Below are 16,939 nucleotides of genomic sequence, written 5' to 3' on the forward strand. Positions count from 1 at the left end.
AGGGACCTCGATCCCCCATCCCTGCTGGCTGCCATTGTATTCGGTGCTCAGGACTCCGGAGGATCTGCTCACTCTCACTGACCTCACTCCCGCGTAATCTTTTCTTTTTCTCCTGCTCTGCTGCCTGTTTCTTTTTTGTTATCAGAGGAAGAAGAAATGCTCGAACCAGGAACCAGGTATTTACGAGGAAGGCCCACTGAGCCCCATCAGCTGGGTGGGACTGAGCCTGTCTCTCGTAGAGACGTCTAGAACAGGGCCCACCTTGCCTTCCTCCTGTGGGTGGGGAGGAGGCGCCATGGCCATGAACAAGTTCATGGCTCAGGCCCTTGCCATGAGCAGCCCTCCTTCAGAGGAGTGTGTCCCGACCTCCTCCCCGGGTCCTCCCCTTTGGCCTCTTCTAAAGGCAGCTGGAGGGCAGGCGAGGTGCTCCCTAAGCCTCCTTCCATGGCAGGAGCTCAGCCCATCAGGGAATCAAACTAAAGGACCCCGGGCCAGCTCAGTGTGGCCGTGGACGGTCTGGGAAGATGCCATCGAAAGTCCAGTCCCTCCCAGGTGCAGAATCGTAGAGCTGCACCAGCCCAGCCTCAGGGCTAAGGCTCTCGGGAGCTCAGGGGCTGCCAGCAGCTATTTCTGTACCTTCCCCTTGATGCATGTTTACTAGGACACTTGGTGTTTGGATGTTTGAGTCATGACATCCCACCTAGACTGGGCTTCCCTTCTAGAGAGCACAGCAGGACCCGGGTCCAGCCTGTGCCCTGGAGTTTAGCACCAGTGGCCTGAGCCTGCCTCAGCCCCTGAGGGTGGAGTGGGGGGGTGGGGGGGCAGGGGGCAGAGCATTCTTCAAAGCCCACGCTCTCTATGCAGCGGGGTCCCTCTCCCACCCCAGAGGGCCCTTCAAGCCTCCTGAGCCCCATTCCTTGATTCCTTCCCAGCAGAGTCAGAGACAGAGCATTTCTTTAAAGGGCTCCTGACCACGCCTCTCCCTGCACAGCTGTGGCTTTCTGTCCTAACTTGTGAGCCGCAGAGACCGGCACTTCCTGGCTTGTTTTCCTACTAACCCTGGTACTAACATTCCGGCTTGAGTGTGTAATCTGTGTTTGCCCATCTCTCTGCCCTGGTGTCTCCCAGGCCCCACAGCCCATGGCTTTCTCTCTCTCACTCTGTCTCTCCAGGACTCAGGACAAGCCATACCTCTCGTGGTGGAAAGCTGTATCCGGTACATCAACTTATATGGTGAGCATCTGATGTCTGTGTGTGTGAGTGTGTGTGTGTGTGTCTGTGTCTGTCTGTCTGTATGTGTATGTGAGTGGGTGTCTGTGTGTGTGTTTCTGTGTCTCTGTGTGTGTGTGTGTCTTTGTGCATCTGTGAGTGTCTCTGTGTGTAAGTGGATGTCTGTGTGAGTATGTGTGTGAGTCTGAGTCTGAGTGTCTCTGTGTGTATGTGAGTGGATATCTGTGTGTGTGTCTGTATCTGTATGTGTGTGTATGTCTGTCTGTATGTTTATGTGTGTCTGTGTCTATTTGTATCTGTTTGTATGTGTGTGTCTCTATGTGAGTCTCTCTGTGTGTCTCTCTGTGTGTAAGTATATGTCTGTGTGTGTTTCTGTATGTGAGTCTGTGTCTGTGCATGTCTGTCTGTGTGTGTGTGTGTGTGTGTGTGTGTGTGTGTGTGTGTGTATGTCTGTGTGTCTGGAGGTGAGGGGGCAGGAGGAGAAGATGGAAGGCTGTGCTAAGAAGACCCGTCGGTTAGGAAGCCCAAGGGCTGGGGGGACGTGGCCAGGAGAGCCTTCTCCTTTCACCCTCACCCCCACTCAGCCCCAGCGCTGACCTCTGACAGCAGCTGGCTGATAGATCCATCAGTCACTGCTGGTGGGTGGCAGTCAAGCCCCTGACGGAGTCACAGTGTCTGGGAACTGCCTGGCACACTGTCCCCTGCACACCTCACTGTGCTTCCCTTGCCCAGGCCTCCAAAATGGAGTGTCCACCCAGACACAAGAAGCGTGATGTGACTTCTGCTAGCCTTGGTGCTACTGGACGAGTGCCAGGGTTTGCTGCTCAACAGGTCAGGAGGGCCGGGCAGACAATAGTGCTTGTGCAAAGAGGCTTGATGCCTGAGGTTCCAAGGCCCTAGGTTCAATCTCCGCCTCCGGCTGAAGCCAAAAGATCGATTCATGGTCTGTCACAGCAGATTTGGGGACTCGGGTAGGAAGGGCAGGAAGTGAGGGGCCCCAGTGCTTTGTGTGGGAGGATGAGGTGTGTTCACACCTGTCTGCAGTAGTGTAGATGTGGGCCACTGTACAGACAATAGCACTAAGTCAACAAGTCCACAATAAATTGATGCTTAAGTTTGAGGGACTTAAGCCAGTTTGTCGACCCATCATCTGTGGGCTGGGGCAAGAAAAATGAGTTAACGCAGGTGCTAGGTAGCAGAGTCCTGTCTCAGAAGCCATCTCTCAGCCCAGCGTCTGGCACTTAGCAGCCAGAGGGGAAGGAATGGTGGGTCCTTGAGTCTAAAGGAATCTCCTGGCTGACTGACTGGCTTCAGCGACTTAATAAGCTACCAGAGCACAATCCCCACGGTGGTCAGTCTGTTCTCTGACACACTCTGAGACTCACTGCTGAGCGCCCTCTGTGGGGCAGCCTCGAGCATCCCTCCAGAGGGTGATGGGCAGATAGCATAATGGTTATACAGAGCCTCTCTAGAGGGACTTGGGGTTTCATTCCTGTCCATAGCGGCTCCTAGCAGAGCAGCGTACTATGCACAAGGATAGACGGTACCTTTAAGGGACAGACAAGACGACGAACAAGAAAGAGAGACAAGGGGGAGATCATGGGAGCACAGATGGGGCTTCTCCAGACAGAGAAGGATGAAGGTGGGATGGCCACTCTCAGGGACAGACGTGGAGTAAGAAGGACAGAAGGGGAAACACAAAGCAGAACTTGGGCTGGGTTTGGCGTATTGCACCAAGAGAAAGGACGCGGGGGGGGGGGGGGGGTGGGCGTCGGAGTTTCAGATCCTGGTGTCTGGTGGGGGAGGAGGGCCTGGGCTGGGGGTGGGGGGAGTGTTTTGCAGAAAACTGAGAAAGGTTACATATGGACCAACAACTGTATTGACTGTGAACCACTGATCCCTCCTCAATAAAAAATGAATGATGACAATAATGATGATAAGATGAAGTTTCGGATCTCTCTCTCTCTCTCCACCAGGGCTATCACTAGGGTTCAGTGCCCACACAGCTCCACTGTTAAGATGACCCCTTTTTTTCCCTTTTCCTTTCTTTATGGTAGACAGAAATAGAGAGTGAAGGATAGAGATACAGAAATAGATAGATAGATAGATAGATAGATAGATAGATAGATAGATAGATAGATAGACAGACAGACAGATAAGGAACCTCCACTCCACCCCTGCAGGTGGGGGCCAGGGGCTTGACCCAGACGCTAACCCATGGTCATCTGTGCACTCTACCGGGTGAACCACTGCCTTGCTGTTCTGGTCATGTCCCAGCTCCTGCTTCTTCACATCAGGTGGTGGAGCCCCTGGGGTGCGTGAGCCCGAAGCCTCGAGGCAGCTTCTGCCTGTTTGTCTTCCAGGTCTGCAGCAGCAAGGCATCTTCCGAGTGCCTGGGTCTCAGGTTGAAGTCAACGACATCAAAAACTCCTTCGAGAGAGGTGGGTGCAGTAATGTCTGGAGCTCGGAGCTCATGGCTGAGGAGCCTGGGCTTGGGACTGTCGCCGTCCTGGGTCCGATGGGTCTGGAGCTGGTTGGCTCCATGTGTCCTCCAGGTTCCTTCAGTGATGGGGCCTTGGCAGAGTGTAGGGGGCTGAAGAGAGAGTTGGTTTTTTTTTTTTTTGTATTATTTATTTGTTGGATAGAGACAGCCATAAATCCAGAGGGAAGGGGGGTGGTAGAGAGGAAGAGAGACAGAGACACCTGCAGCCCTGCTTCACCACTTGCAAATCTTTCCCCCTACAGGTGGGGACTGGGGGCTCGAACCTGGGTCCTTGCACATTGTAACATGTGTGTGCACTCATTCAGGTGTTCCACCACCAGGCCCCTAAAAGCTTTTGCACTTTTTTTTTTAAAACCTAAGTACTGCTCAGCTCTGGCTTATGGTGGTACAGGGGAACTGAACCTAGGAACTCAGAACCTCAGGAATGACTCTTTTTGCAAAGCCATTATGTCATCTCCCCTGCCCAGGAGGGAGTGTTTACACTCCTAAGACTTCCCATTATCCTTCTTCCCTCCCAGGAGATGACCACTAGGCATTGGCCGGTGGCCTTCCTGGTGATGGGACAGTGGGTCCTGGAGGGGGCGGGGGCCTAGTGAAGGACAGGCTCGGAATGATGGCATATCTGTAAAAGCTGCTCTTTGGGAAAAGTGGGAAGAATAGCGGTGACGTGGAATATCTTTCTCTATTATTATTTTTTATTGCCAGCAAGGTCATTGCTGGAACTTGGTGCCTGCACTACAAATCCACCACTCCGGGCCATCATTTTCCCTTCCCTTCCCTTCCCTTCCCTTCCCTTCCCTTCCCTTCCCTTCCCTTCCCTTCCCTTCCCTTTCCTTCCCTTCCCTCCTCTCCCCTCCTTTCCCTCCTCTCCCTTCCTTTCCCCTCCCCTTCCCATCCTCTCTTCTCCCCTCCCCTCCTCTCCCTTCTCCTCTCTTTTCCTCTCCCCTCCCCTCCCCTCCCCTCCATTCCCTTCCCTTTCCCTTCTCTTTCCTTTCCTTTCCTTTCTTTTTGATTAGATAGGACAGAGAGAAATTGAGAGGGAAGGGAGAGATAAGGAAAGAGACAGTGAGGCACCTGCATCCCTGCTTCACCTCTTACAGGGAGTCCCCTCTGCAAGTGGGGAGGGGGCCTCTAACCCGGTTCCTTGCACATGGTGATAAGTGAACTTCACTGGGTGCACTACCACCTTGGCCCCAAGTATCTTCAAGACTATCTTGATTCTTGAGGGAAAGGAAGGAAAGGAAAGATGTCCACTAGGAGTGGTAGATTCATTGTATAGGCACTGAGCCCTGGTGACAATAAATAAACAAAAACAAAATAGAATAACATCCTAATTCTTTCTGTAGCTCTGGGGAATAAACCAAGAACCTCATGCCTGTGTAAGACTCCTGACTTTTTAAATTTTTTTTTGCTCCCAGGGTTATCGCTGGGGCTCAGTGCCAGCACTATGAATCCACTGCTCCTTGTGGCCATTATTTCCATTTTATTGGATAGGACAGAGAGAAATTGAGAGAGGAGGGGGAGACAGAGACAGAGAAAAATAGATACCTGTAGACCTGTTTCACCGCTTGTGACCCCTGCAGGTGGGGTTTTGGGGGCTCAAACAGGGACCCTTAAGCTTTGTACTGTGTGCACTTAATCCAGTGCGCCACTGCCCGGCCCCCCTCCCCACTGTTAAAATCCCATCTACTGGGCTAGGGGACACCTCAGCTCTGCTCCACCATTCAAGGTGCTGTCTTTGGGGCACTCTGCTGCTCCACCTGGTGCCAGGGATTGAACTCGGGACCGTGCGTATTGTAAGGCACACATACTCCAGCTACTGAGCCATCTCCTGGCCCCATAGAACATCTCAGCTCTGGATTCTTTGAAAGAGCTATTTGATTCATAGGAGATAGTGTTTCACATGGGACAGGTGGAGGAACCAAAGAGAAGTCTGAGCCAGTGCCTATGACTGATGCTGGCAGAGCGGTGGTGCACAAGGTTGAGCTCACACATTGCCATGTGAAAGGACCTAGGTTCAAGCCCCGACTCCCCACCTGTGTGTTGAGGGATGGGAGGATTCTTGAGCTATAAAGCAGGTCCCTCTCTCTCTCCCTCTCTCTCTCTCTCTCTCCCTCTCTCTCTCTCTCTCTCTCTCTCTCCCTCTCTCTCTCTCTCTCTCTCTTCCCCTCTACTTCCACCTTCCCTTTCAATTTCTATATCTATCCAAAATAAATAAGTCAGTTTGAAAAGAGAGCCCTCTGGGGGAGGGGCTGTGCCTGCCTCCCCCACAGTCTCCCCTGCCCTCCACACACCCCCAAGCCCCACTGTAACCCCTTCCATCCCCACACAGGTGAAGACCCCCTGGTGGATGACCAAAACGAACGTGATATCAATTCAGTGGCTGGTGTTCTGAAGCTGTACTTTCGAGGACTGGAGAACCCACTCTTTCCTAAGGAAAGGTTTCAGGACTTGATATCCACCATCAGTAAGTGAGCTCACAGGGTCACGGCCCAGCCTGGTGCGGCCCCTCCCAGCACCAGGCACACAGCACCGACTCTGGAGGGGAGCAGGACGCCTGGCCTGGGGGCTGCAGACCTCCTCTTGTTATGAAAGGAGCTGGGCGAGAGAATGGCTCTGCAGATGGCCTCAGTGAGGAAGTGCTGTGAGCAGTCTTCCAGAAGTGGACACAGAAAGTCCTGGGGGGTGGTGGGCACGGCTCACTGTGCTAGCAGGAAGATATTCCTGTCAGTACCAGGTGTGAGAGAACCAGAGGAAAGACCTGGAATGCCTTTCAGAGACAGAGAGGTTCCCCTTGGGTAGCAGGGAGCCAGGGCAAGTTCAGGAGTCAGGCTGGGAGTCTGGCGAGCAGGGGAAGTGAGTTGGTTGGGGCTCCTCAGCAGTCTCGTCAGGCTGGGATTTCTGTGAACAAAGACAGGATCCCAGGAAGCAGCCTCATGGTGATGCCAACCCCAAGCCCCTGGCCATCTTTCCCAAGTATTTTAGTTCACTTAGAAATGCAGTTATTTTTGCATTATGAATACTTTTACTTGTTCACTTTGGATAGCAACAGAGAAAGTAAGAGGAAAGGGGGAGGAAGAAGGGAAGAGAGAGACACCTGTGACCCTGCTCTACTTATGAAGCTTCCCCTCTGCAGGTGGGAACTGGGGGCTTGAACCCAGGTCTTGCACACTGCACTGTGTAATGTGTGCCACCACTTGATGTCTTGTTTTTATATTTTTTAAAATGTGGCGCCAGGAAATGAATCCAGGACCTCACAGATGTGTGAGACCAACTCTGGGCAGCCTCTCTGGCCCAGTTCACCCATCCTTTCTTTCTTTATTACTTTTTTTGTTCAATTCTGGCTGGGGATTGAACCTAGGACCTTGTTTCATTCATTATGTCTTTGAGCAAGGAAGAGAGACAAAGAGTGGAGAAATGTTATCAGTGTATCATGAAATGATAAAAGAAAATCTTAAAATTTTTTTTCACCAGGGTTATCTCTGCCAGCACTACAAATCTACCACTCCCGGTGGCTACTTATTTTCTTCCTTTTTGTTTTATTGGATAGGAAAGATAGAAATGGAGAGGGGACGGAGAGACAGATAGAGAGGGAAAGAGAAAGAGAGAAGCTTTCCCCCTGCAGGCTCAAACCCAGGTCCTTGCACATGTTAAAGTGTGTGCTCAACCAGGTATGCCCTCACCCAGCCCCTTGTTTATTTTTTTTAATGAGAGAGAGAGAGAGAGAAAATATGAAAGCTGGAACATCACTGGGGCGTGTATACCATGCTGAGATGGTGCCCAGGACCTTGTGCCTGCCCGTTCTGGGCCCCACTGGCAACATGAGATTGGGGGATGGTGGGGTTCATCCCCTGAGAGCTTCTTACCAGGCCCAGGGCCTGCTCCCAGGTTGGCATCAGCCAGGCCAGGTCACACCAGCCCCTGGCGATGGCAGTAGGAACAAAACTGGCTCCCTGGCCACGAGGGCTGACCTGTTGGGAGGCTGCTGGGTGTAGGGCCCCTGAAGAGGAGAGGCATCCTGAGAGGCCCCTGTGTTGCAGAGCTGGAGAGCCCGGCCGAGCGAGTGCACCACATCCAGCAGATCCTTGTCACGCTGCCCCGCGTGGTGCTCGTGGTCATGCGGTACCTCTTCGCTTTCCTCAACCAGTGAGTCTCTGCCCGCGGCGGAGGGGCGGGGGGCCTCTGAGGGAATGGCTGCTCCTTCTCTGTTGTCGTTTGGGGCCTCCTGTCTGTGTGACACCACTGCTCCCAGTGGACGTTTTTTCCCTCTTAAATTTCTTTTTATTTGATTTATTTATTATTGGATAGAGACAAAGAGAAGTTGAGAGGGGAGGGGAGATAGAGAGGGAGAGAGACAGAGAGACACCTGCAGCCCTGCTTCACCACTCGTGAAGCTTTGCCCCTGCAGGAGGGGACCAGGGGATTGAACCTAGGTCTTTGCACCTGAGTGCTTAGCCAAATGTGCCACCCCCTGACCCCCTTCCCTTTGAATTTCAGAAAGAGAGACAGAGAAAGAGGGAAAGACATAGACTGGGTGGTGGCGCGCCTGGTTGAGCACACGTGTCACAGTGAGCAAGGACCTGGGTTCAAGCCCCCATCCCCACCTGCAGGGGAAAGCTTTGTGAGTGGTGAAGCAGGGCTGCAGGTGTCTCTCTGTCTCTCTCCCTCTCTATCTCCCCGTTCCCTCTCAATTTCTTATTATCTCTATTCAACAAATAAATGAAGATAATACACCAAAAAAAAAATTTAAAAAGGAGATACCACAACATGGCTCCACCACACACGAAATTTCCTTGGGTTCTGTGCACGGTGTGCTCCCAGGGGCTGCCGGCTGAGCTTTCTCCTGCCCCCCACCCCACCCCGAGGAAGCCAGTCTCAAGGCAGACACCACCCCTCCAGGGCTGAAAGGCAGGGGGAAAGCGAGGGGAAGGGGGCCCCCTTCCCCCTTCCCCAGCTGACCCCTGGTGTCCTCCCCCACCCAGCCTCTCGCAGTACAGTGACGAGAACATGATGGACCCCTACAACCTGGCCATCTGCTTCGGGCCCACCCTCATGCACATCCCCGATGGCCAGGACCCTGTGTCCTGCCAGGCACATGTTAACGAGGTCATCAAGACCATCATCACCCACCACGAAGCTATCTTCCCCGGCCCCCGTGAGCTGGAGGGGCCTGTGTACGAGAAGTGCATGGCAGGCGGTGAGGAGTACTGGTGAGCCCCCCACACACCCCGTGCCCTCCCCCCCCCCCCCCCCCGTGCGCGGTTTCACTGGAGCTTGTGTGGGAGGTCGGGGCACTCTAGCTTGACACGCAACAAAAGTCTAACACTCCTTGACTTCTGCCAAATAGGAACTGACTGGTTTACTAAAAAGTCTGGGAGTAAGTACAGCTTCAGGTCTGGCTTGATCCAGGAGCCCTCAAGGATCAACAGGACTCAGTCCTGTGATCCTGGACCCTCAGGTCTGCTTTCTTCTGCTCTGTCTCAGTCACAGGTGGCTTCCGTGTGTGGTTCCCCAAAGGGAGTGACCACTCCAGATTCAGATCTCTCGTCTCTCTCTCAGCAGAAGGGCAGGGCACCTCCTGGCACAGTATTCTGACCCACACCCAGGGCTGTGTCTCCTCAGCGAGGCTGGGTCTGGGGAAGGAGCCCATCTGGGAGGGGCTGTCCACTGGCAGGTGAAGGTGAGGGGTGGTCTGGCTGTGGGACTTTGCAGTCACCCTCAAACGGCCATGGAACTGCTTCCCTCTCCCTGGGCCACCATGGGCTAAGGAGTGGGTGCTGCAGCTTTGGGAAGCAGGCCCCTCCCAGAGCACAGGAGAAGGACCAGGTTCTCAGCACCAGTCACCAGGAGCTGGGCCTGGCCATGGGACCACAGGGGTTACAGCTTCTTTGTCACCAAATCATTGTGCCCGGGAGGAGATAGGAGGAGGCTGGTGGCTGTCACCAGGAGCCCCAGCCAGGCAGTGTCCCTCTGGGGTGGGGGGGTAGGGGAAGCTGCATATACAGGCCGGTGCTGAGAACCTGGTCCTTCCTTCTGTGCTCCAGGAGGGAACTGCTTCCCAAAGCAGCAGCACCCACTCCTTAGCCCACGGCGGCCTAGGGAGAGGGAAGGAAGCAGTTCCATGGTTGTTTGGAGGTGTCTGCAAAGCCAAGGGAAGGGAATGGTCCCACCCCCATAGATGATATTCATCTGTTCATTCATTCAACAAACTGCTCAGTCCAGGGCACTGGGTCAGGAGATGTCCAGGTGATGAAATGACACAGGGTCCTCTGGTGGGGGAGGAAGCAGGCAGCTCCATTCGGGGGGCCCTGAGTCCACATTGGGGGATTCAAGATTGACAGCACAGAGGGGTCAGCCTGAGCCAGCCGGTGCCTGTGTCTACACTCGGTTTGGCTGCTGAGGCTTGAACCAGGGTGGGATGCCTGGGGTGCTCAGGGGGTGAGGGCAGGTCTATGTGGTCTGAGGGGGCATGTAAGAAGAGGCCCATGAATTATCAGCACCCCAAGTCTAGGAAGACGTCAAAGGCGCTGTACAGAATCTGGTCTTAAGCCGGGAGGCAACCGCGAACTTTTCATGCTTGAGTCCATATGCCTCTCAAGGCTTCATACTAATAAATGTCACCTCCTTCGAAGTGCCCTTCCTGACTGCCCTCTACAGGTCCTCTGTGCTTTTCTCTTTCTTCCTTTCTTCTTCTTCTTCTTCTTATTATTATTTTGCCAGAGCATTGCTCAGTTCTGGTATATGGTGGTGTGGGGGATTGAACCTGAGATGTGGGAGCCTCAAGCATGAGAGTCTGTTTGTAAAGCCACTATGCTCTCTGCACCCCACTTTTCTCTTCTCTCCTCTCCTCTCTTGTCCTTTCCTCTCCCCTTCTCCTCCCTTCTTCTCTTCTCCTCTCTTCTTCTTTTTATTGCCACCACGGTTATTGCTGGGGCTCGGTCTGGCACTACAAAGTCACTGCTCCCAGCAGCCATTTTTCCCCTTTATTTTTTCTCCCTTACTATTATACATGATAGGGCAGAGGCAAATTGAGAGGGAAGGGGAGACAGAGAGGGAGCAAGACAGAAAAACACCTGCAGTACTTGCTTCATTGCTTATGAAGCTTCCTCCTTGCAGGTGAGAGTGGCGGCTTAAACCCAGGTAGTATGTGTGCTCAGATGGGTGTGCCACTGCCCACCCCAGCCCCATGATGTTCTTATCACTGCTTATTTGTTCTCATATAACATGCCCTAACTGGCAGCAGTTTTGTTTCCTGGCCTGCAAGGAGAGGCTGTGTGTCCACCCAGCCATCACTATGTCCCTCCTTGCTTGGCACTTACTTACCCTGGAGCTGAGCCCTGGCCTCAAGAAGCTTGTCCTGTAGCCTGGGCAGTGCACTAAGAGTGGCTTTTGATGGGCTGGGTCCCCCTGCCACCAGTCCACCCCACGTTCCAGTCTGGACACTCCTGGGCTTCATTAGGAGGCCTCATTGCAGGATACAGCACCCACCGGAGGGCCTGAACTCGGCCACTTCACAAAGGCCATGTGGTGTCCCCACCCCAAGTTCCCTCTAAAGATCCACTCAGAGACCCACCTCTGCCCCTGGGTTGGACAGGTCACTGAGGCATTGCCACTATGGGTGGTATAGGAGTGGAGAACCTTAGCCAGTTGCCAGGACCAAGAGAACCGACGTGTCTCAGGGCAGAGAGAAAATACTTGAGTCATCATGCAGTTTTATCTGGAGATTCTGGAGGGACACACACAGGACATCCCAGCTTGGACAGTGTTCAGTGTGTGATCCCATTGTGATCTTCCTTCATAAGATTATGCATCACATCAAAAGGAAGGAGGAAGATTAAAGATGTTTATTTTCCTTTATTGGAGAAATTAATCGTTTACAATCAACAGTAAAATACAGTAGTTGGTACATGTATAACATTTCTCAGTTCTTCACATAATAGTCTAACCCCCAACCTAGGTCCTTCTCCACCATCATGTTCAAGGACCTGAACATTTCCCACCCACCCCAGAGTCCTTTACTTTGGTGCAGTCCAACAGAAAGATGTTTTTTAAGAGACATAAGTCACAGGTGGATAGACATCACAAAGATAAAGATCAGAATACATTTCCAAGGGGGAAAACATCAGAGTATAGGTAAGGGTGTTTTAAACTGCCATTGTCCAAATGTCATTATTTCAGGCTCATTCTATTGATGTCAGAAAATACTGAGTTTATTCTGGTTATCCCATGCACAGTCTCCAGACCCTCAGGGCATCAGCCAGACATCAAAATTGTGGGTAATCCCAGGTGGCAATACCCCTCTAGCCTAAGGCCAGATAGATCTCTGACATCTCCAGACTTTTCCCTAGAGCAGAATTGTCACTTGCGGTGGCAGCGGGATGCAGAAAAAGGAGGGTTGGAGCAGAAAGGGAACACAATCCTTTATTTGCACTGGCACCTCAGAGTTGGGTGAGAGAGCAGCACTTTGGGCCACGTGGAGGTAGCAAAAATGGCCGCCTGGCGCAGCAACCTTCCCTGCGTCTAATCACCGAAGTGAAAGGCGGGCAAGAGAGCAAGGGGCGGAAGAGAAAGGGCTTTTATGGAAATAGCTCTCACGGGAATGGGAAGGGGGAGGAGTGACCATAGCACTCCAGGGCAGGATAATAACTCTCACGGGAATGGGAAGGGGGAGGAGTAGCCATAGCACTCCAACTATGTGGGAATTTACAATGCCCTGAGGGCACAGGCGCTCCGAGAACTCACAGGAACTAGCAATAGCCTGAGGGGACAACATGGCAGATGTGACTGCATCTGCACAATTTCCCAGCACAGAATTCTTGTAGTAAAGGACACAGCCTGAAAAACAAACCTCATGGTGTTATTAGACAAAGGAATGTACCTGGCAGACAATGAATAAACATCTATTCTGGGAGCCCAGAGGCAAAGATTTTTTCGTAGCAAGTATCAGGAAGTTTGGGATCAGAAAACTTCAACAGCTATAGTCCAAAAAATTTCAGGACCTGTTGTCAAGTGGTGAGAAGCACTCTGAGGTGGGAGCTTGGAAGGTTCCTATCAGGTCGCTCCACAGAGACAAGATGGCAGGGAGGGAGCAGGGGAGACAGCATAGTGCTTCTTCCTGCAAAGAGACTCTCCTACCTATGACTTTAAGGGCCCAGGTTCAGCCCCCAACACCACTGTCAGCCAGAGCTGAACAGGGCTCTATTTAAAAAAATTAAATGATGGGAATGAGGAAGGCCTGGCCTGATGGGATGAAGGCCAAGAGGTGGGACCAAGGGTGGGGTATGCTGGGCAGTCCCCAGTGAGTCTCTGGCCATGTCTCCTTGCAGTGACAGCCCTCACAGCGAGCCAGGGACCATTGATGAGGTTGACCACGACAACGGCACTGAGCCCCACACCAGTGATGAAGGTGAGTGTGTCCAGGACTGGGACAGGCCACAGCGGTCCCTGATGGATGCTCCTAGGTTCCCCTCGGTTTCCCAGGTCGGCCAGTCCTGTGTTCCCCCTGGCCACGGTGTCAGACCATGCCCACAGGCATGCCAGACTAGGCCAGAGGCTGGTGCTGTCCCTCTGTCTCTCCCTGTGGGGGCCTGCTCTGCACCAGGCTCACGCAGACACTGTGTCACATGTGCTTTCAGATGCTGAGGTATAATGCCAGGCTCCAGCTGTGCCAGTGCCATGGGCCCTGAAGCCCGATGGTGATGATGTGTTAATAATTTGTAGACCCTCTGTCCCCATGGAGAAGACCCCCAAAATCTCAGTAACTCACCACAAGTCCCTTGACATTATCTTCAATAGATCTTAAATAGCACAGAGAGTGGCCAGGCAGTGACATACCCAGTTAAGCACGCACATTACCATGCATGAGGACCTGGGTTTGAGGGCCCCCCCCACCTGCAAGAGGACACTTCACAAGTGGTGTTAACCCTCTCCACACTTGCTTTTAATGTATGTGTATTTGCTCAGGAGGTAGCCGGTGTGGAAAGCCACATGCCTCCCATGCAGGAGTGTTGTTAAAATTCGGAGGCTCTGGCCGGGCTGGCTTGCTTCACGGCGGGTAACAGAGACGCGGAGACAACGGCTGGGCAGGGAAGCTGTATTTCTTTATTCAGGAACAACGATTCATAAACTAAGACAAACTAATCACCAAACAGAACTCTGCTGTCTCTTTGCGGCGGCACAAGCACTCTCTCTCTTACTCTGGAACTCAGGAACTCTCCAACTCTCGTACTCGAGAACCCTCTGAAACTCTGGCACTCTGGAACCCTTCCACTGTGGAACTCTCTCTTACTCTCGAACTCAGGAACTCTCTGTCGGGGGTTCCTAGGGGCGGGGCTAAGCGGGCCCGCGAAATTAACAGGACTGATGCAATTCTCTTGGCGGGGGAGAACTACCCAATGTAAAGCATACAACACAGGAGGCTCTGGGTTTAAGCGCAGGCACCACATGGGAGCAGCAGAGACACCACAGGGGCAGCTCCATGGATGGCCAAGTGCTGAGGTGTCTCTCCCCTTATCTGTTTCCTTCTCTATATCTCTGACTCTACTGGAGATTTTTAAAAGACTGAAAACCCAGCCCAGAAGCAGGAGAACTGTGATGTATGAGGTCCTGGCACCACAAAGAAGCAAACGTAGATCAAGACTGATGGAAACAGAGTAGACAGGTAGCTCAGCATTAGAGTATAGGGCCAACACCTCATGGGGCAGGTTCAGGCCTGGCACCAAAGAACCAGAGCTAAGTGGTACCCTGGTGTGTGTGTGTGTGTGTGTGTGTGTGTGTGTGTTATGAGTAAAAACAAACTGAACACTGTAGATAATACAGTGGTGATTCTCTCTCTCTCTCTCTCTCCTATGCAATTTCAAAGCAAAGTACCATGGGGGTGGATTCTAGAGAAGCCTTTCTTCCTTTCTTCCTGTGGCTTCACTCAGCCTTCTAGGGGTTTAGGGGTGAGGTAGGATGGGAGCTAGAGCTCCAGAACCTCTCCTACTTAGAGGGGAACCCATCATGTGGATGGAGGTCCCCCATGACCTCGTGGATACTTCCTAACAGTCTTCTCCAAATAGTCAAATTAAGGGTTAGGACTCCAACAAATAGATCCTGGCTGGGGACAACTTCAGTCCCTAAAAATGAGCTCTGAGTCCTTCTGGGCCACCTTCAAAACTGTGTGGGACCAGGAGTTACCTCAGTCTTGCCAGATTCAAGCCCTAGAATCAGACTGGAGTGTCTTGGGAGTCGGGCATTAGCACAGCTGGTTAAGCACACAAGGCAGATTGGAGCACCTTGGCTCTGGGGGTGGGGGTGGGGTGGGGCTCTCCTGCTGTGCTATGGTTTCTCTCCCTCTCTCTCCATCTACATATATTACATAATTAAGATACACATAAGTATTGGATTGTCAGAAAGGTTATGACATATTTCTATATTTTTCAGTGCAAAAATGTGTCATGACTTTTCTGACAATCCAAACATATAAATATATTAAAAAAGAAGAATGAAAAGGGGGAGTGGGCAGTGTGGAAACTTGTTGACTGCAAGCATTGCCATGTGCAAGGACCTAGGTTCAAAATCTTGCTCCCCACCTGCAGGAAGATGCTTCACAAGTGAAACAGGTTTGCAAATCTCTCTCTATATATATCTATCTCTATCTCCCCCTCCCCTCTCAATTTCTCTCTGTCCTATATAATTTAAGAAAGAAAAGAAAAGAAAAGAAAAGAAAAAAATGGCCGCCAAAAGTAGTGTATTCATTGTGTGGGCACCAAGCCCCAGCAATAACCCTGGTGGCAAAAGAAGAAGGAGGAGGAGGAGGAGAAGGAAAAGAAGGAGAAGAAGAAGAAGAAGGGGAGGAGGAAGAAAGAGAAGAAGAAGAAGAATGAGAAGAAGAAGGAGAAGGAGAAAAAGAAGAATAAGGTTGGCCCAGGACCAATGAAATCACATGTACATGAGGCCCTGAAGCTGAAAAAAAAAATGCATCCAACATTTGCTTGGGGTGGGAAAGGCTTAAAGCACCGAGAGTATTCTATGTGAACCAAGAGGAAAAGGAGAAAGGCTTCATGGGAAAATGGAAGCAGAACTGAAGTGGTGGAAGGGAAAGACCTTCTAAGTCTTACTGGGTGGAGACTAAAGGGGGTAAGGATCTGGGGCGTCAGCCCCCCCGTTGCTCTGTGAGAACTTGCCAGGCCCCGGAACTGCCCTCCCTCCGCTGACCTCCTACCTGCACTTGTTTCCCTCCAGAGGTGGAGCAGATAGAGGCCATCGCCAAGTTTGACTATGTGGGCCGCTCCCCGCGTGAGCTGTCCTTCAAGAAGGGAGCCTCCCTGCTCTTATACCACCGCGCCTCTGAGGACTGGTGGGAGGGCCGCCACAACGGCGTGGATGGACTCATCCCTCACCAATACATTGTGGTCCAGGACATGTGAGTAGAGACCTAAGTATGGTGGTGCTGAGATCTATTAGTCATGTCTAGAGATGGGAACAGGCAGGGCTGTATGCAGAGATCCACTAGTGATGTCTGGAGCAGGCATGGTTGGGGCTGTGTGCAGGGATCTACCAGTGATGTCTGGAGCAGGCACAGGCAGGGCTGTGTGCAGGGATCTACCAGTGATGTCTGGAGCAGGCACAGGCAGGGCTGTGTGTGCCAGCAGAGCGCTCCAGGCTATAGCCTGTAATTGGTTCGAGGGCCATCACTGGGCTGCTCACTGACCCGTGAATTTATTTAAACAAACACAAAGGTCATTCTTCAAGGACACATGGGCAGCAGTCGGGCCCCCATTCTGACCCATCTAGCCCCCTCCACATCACAATCTACACTTCCAGCCACCTGGGCACTCGCAACGGCCAGCAGCCCCTCAGGCCCCCATTCTCCACCCTCAGGGGAAGGGCGGAAATGGTCACCTCCTCTCTTAGAACGGGCTGGTCTAGTGTTCAAGAATGCCTTTAACCACTGCTCATCTGAGAAGCTGTGCTGCTCCTTCACATTCTCTTTTTGTTGGGGGGGGGGAGGCTCCAGGAGGAAAAGAGAAAGGAACAGAAGTCTATTCAGAGAAGTGCTAGCTGAGAGGCGCCCCCAGAATAGAGAAAGACAGACCGAGACTCAGGAAGCTCTATGAGCACCAAGAGAAGTAAAGCCATAATGGAGTCCAGCAAGCATGTAACAGTGGGAATGGCGGGCCGGGTGGCCACCTGGCTGAGCACACACACATTACCATGCACGAG

The 16,939-nt window shown here is 52.3% G+C and overlaps 1 protein-coding gene across 7 annotated transcripts in view; it reads left to right on the plus strand.

Moving 5' to 3' along the window:
• Nucleotides 1–16,939, plus strand: part of SRGAP3 (SLIT-ROBO Rho GTPase activating protein 3) — a 200,322-nt gene that overhangs the window by 172,043 nt on the left and 11,340 nt on the right. For 5 of the 7 annotated variants that reach the window (XM_060180777.1, XM_060180779.1, XM_060180778.1 and 2 more), the window contains 8 exons: nt 146–176; nt 1,173–1,233; nt 3,594–3,671; nt 6,066–6,200; nt 7,774–7,879; nt 8,716–8,943; nt 13,060–13,139; nt 15,959–16,139. In XM_060180777.1, the coding sequence (XP_060036760.1) occupies nt 146–176; nt 1,173–1,233; nt 3,594–3,671; nt 6,066–6,200; nt 7,774–7,879; nt 8,716–8,943; nt 13,060–13,139; nt 15,959–16,139 (900 nt within the window). Of the gene's footprint in view, nt 1–145; nt 177–1,172; nt 1,234–3,593; nt 3,672–6,065; nt 6,201–7,773; nt 7,880–8,715; nt 8,944–13,059; nt 13,140–15,958; nt 16,140–16,939 lie in introns of those variants that run through there. The other 2 variants (XM_007522262.3, XR_009547096.1) reach the window with 2 other exon arrangements.

The sequence above is a fragment of the Erinaceus europaeus genome, chromosome 21, assembly GCF_950295315.1.
Source record: "Erinaceus europaeus chromosome 21, mEriEur2.1, whole genome shotgun sequence".
Classification (NCBI taxonomy): domain Eukaryota; kingdom Metazoa; phylum Chordata; class Mammalia; order Eulipotyphla; family Erinaceidae; genus Erinaceus; species Erinaceus europaeus.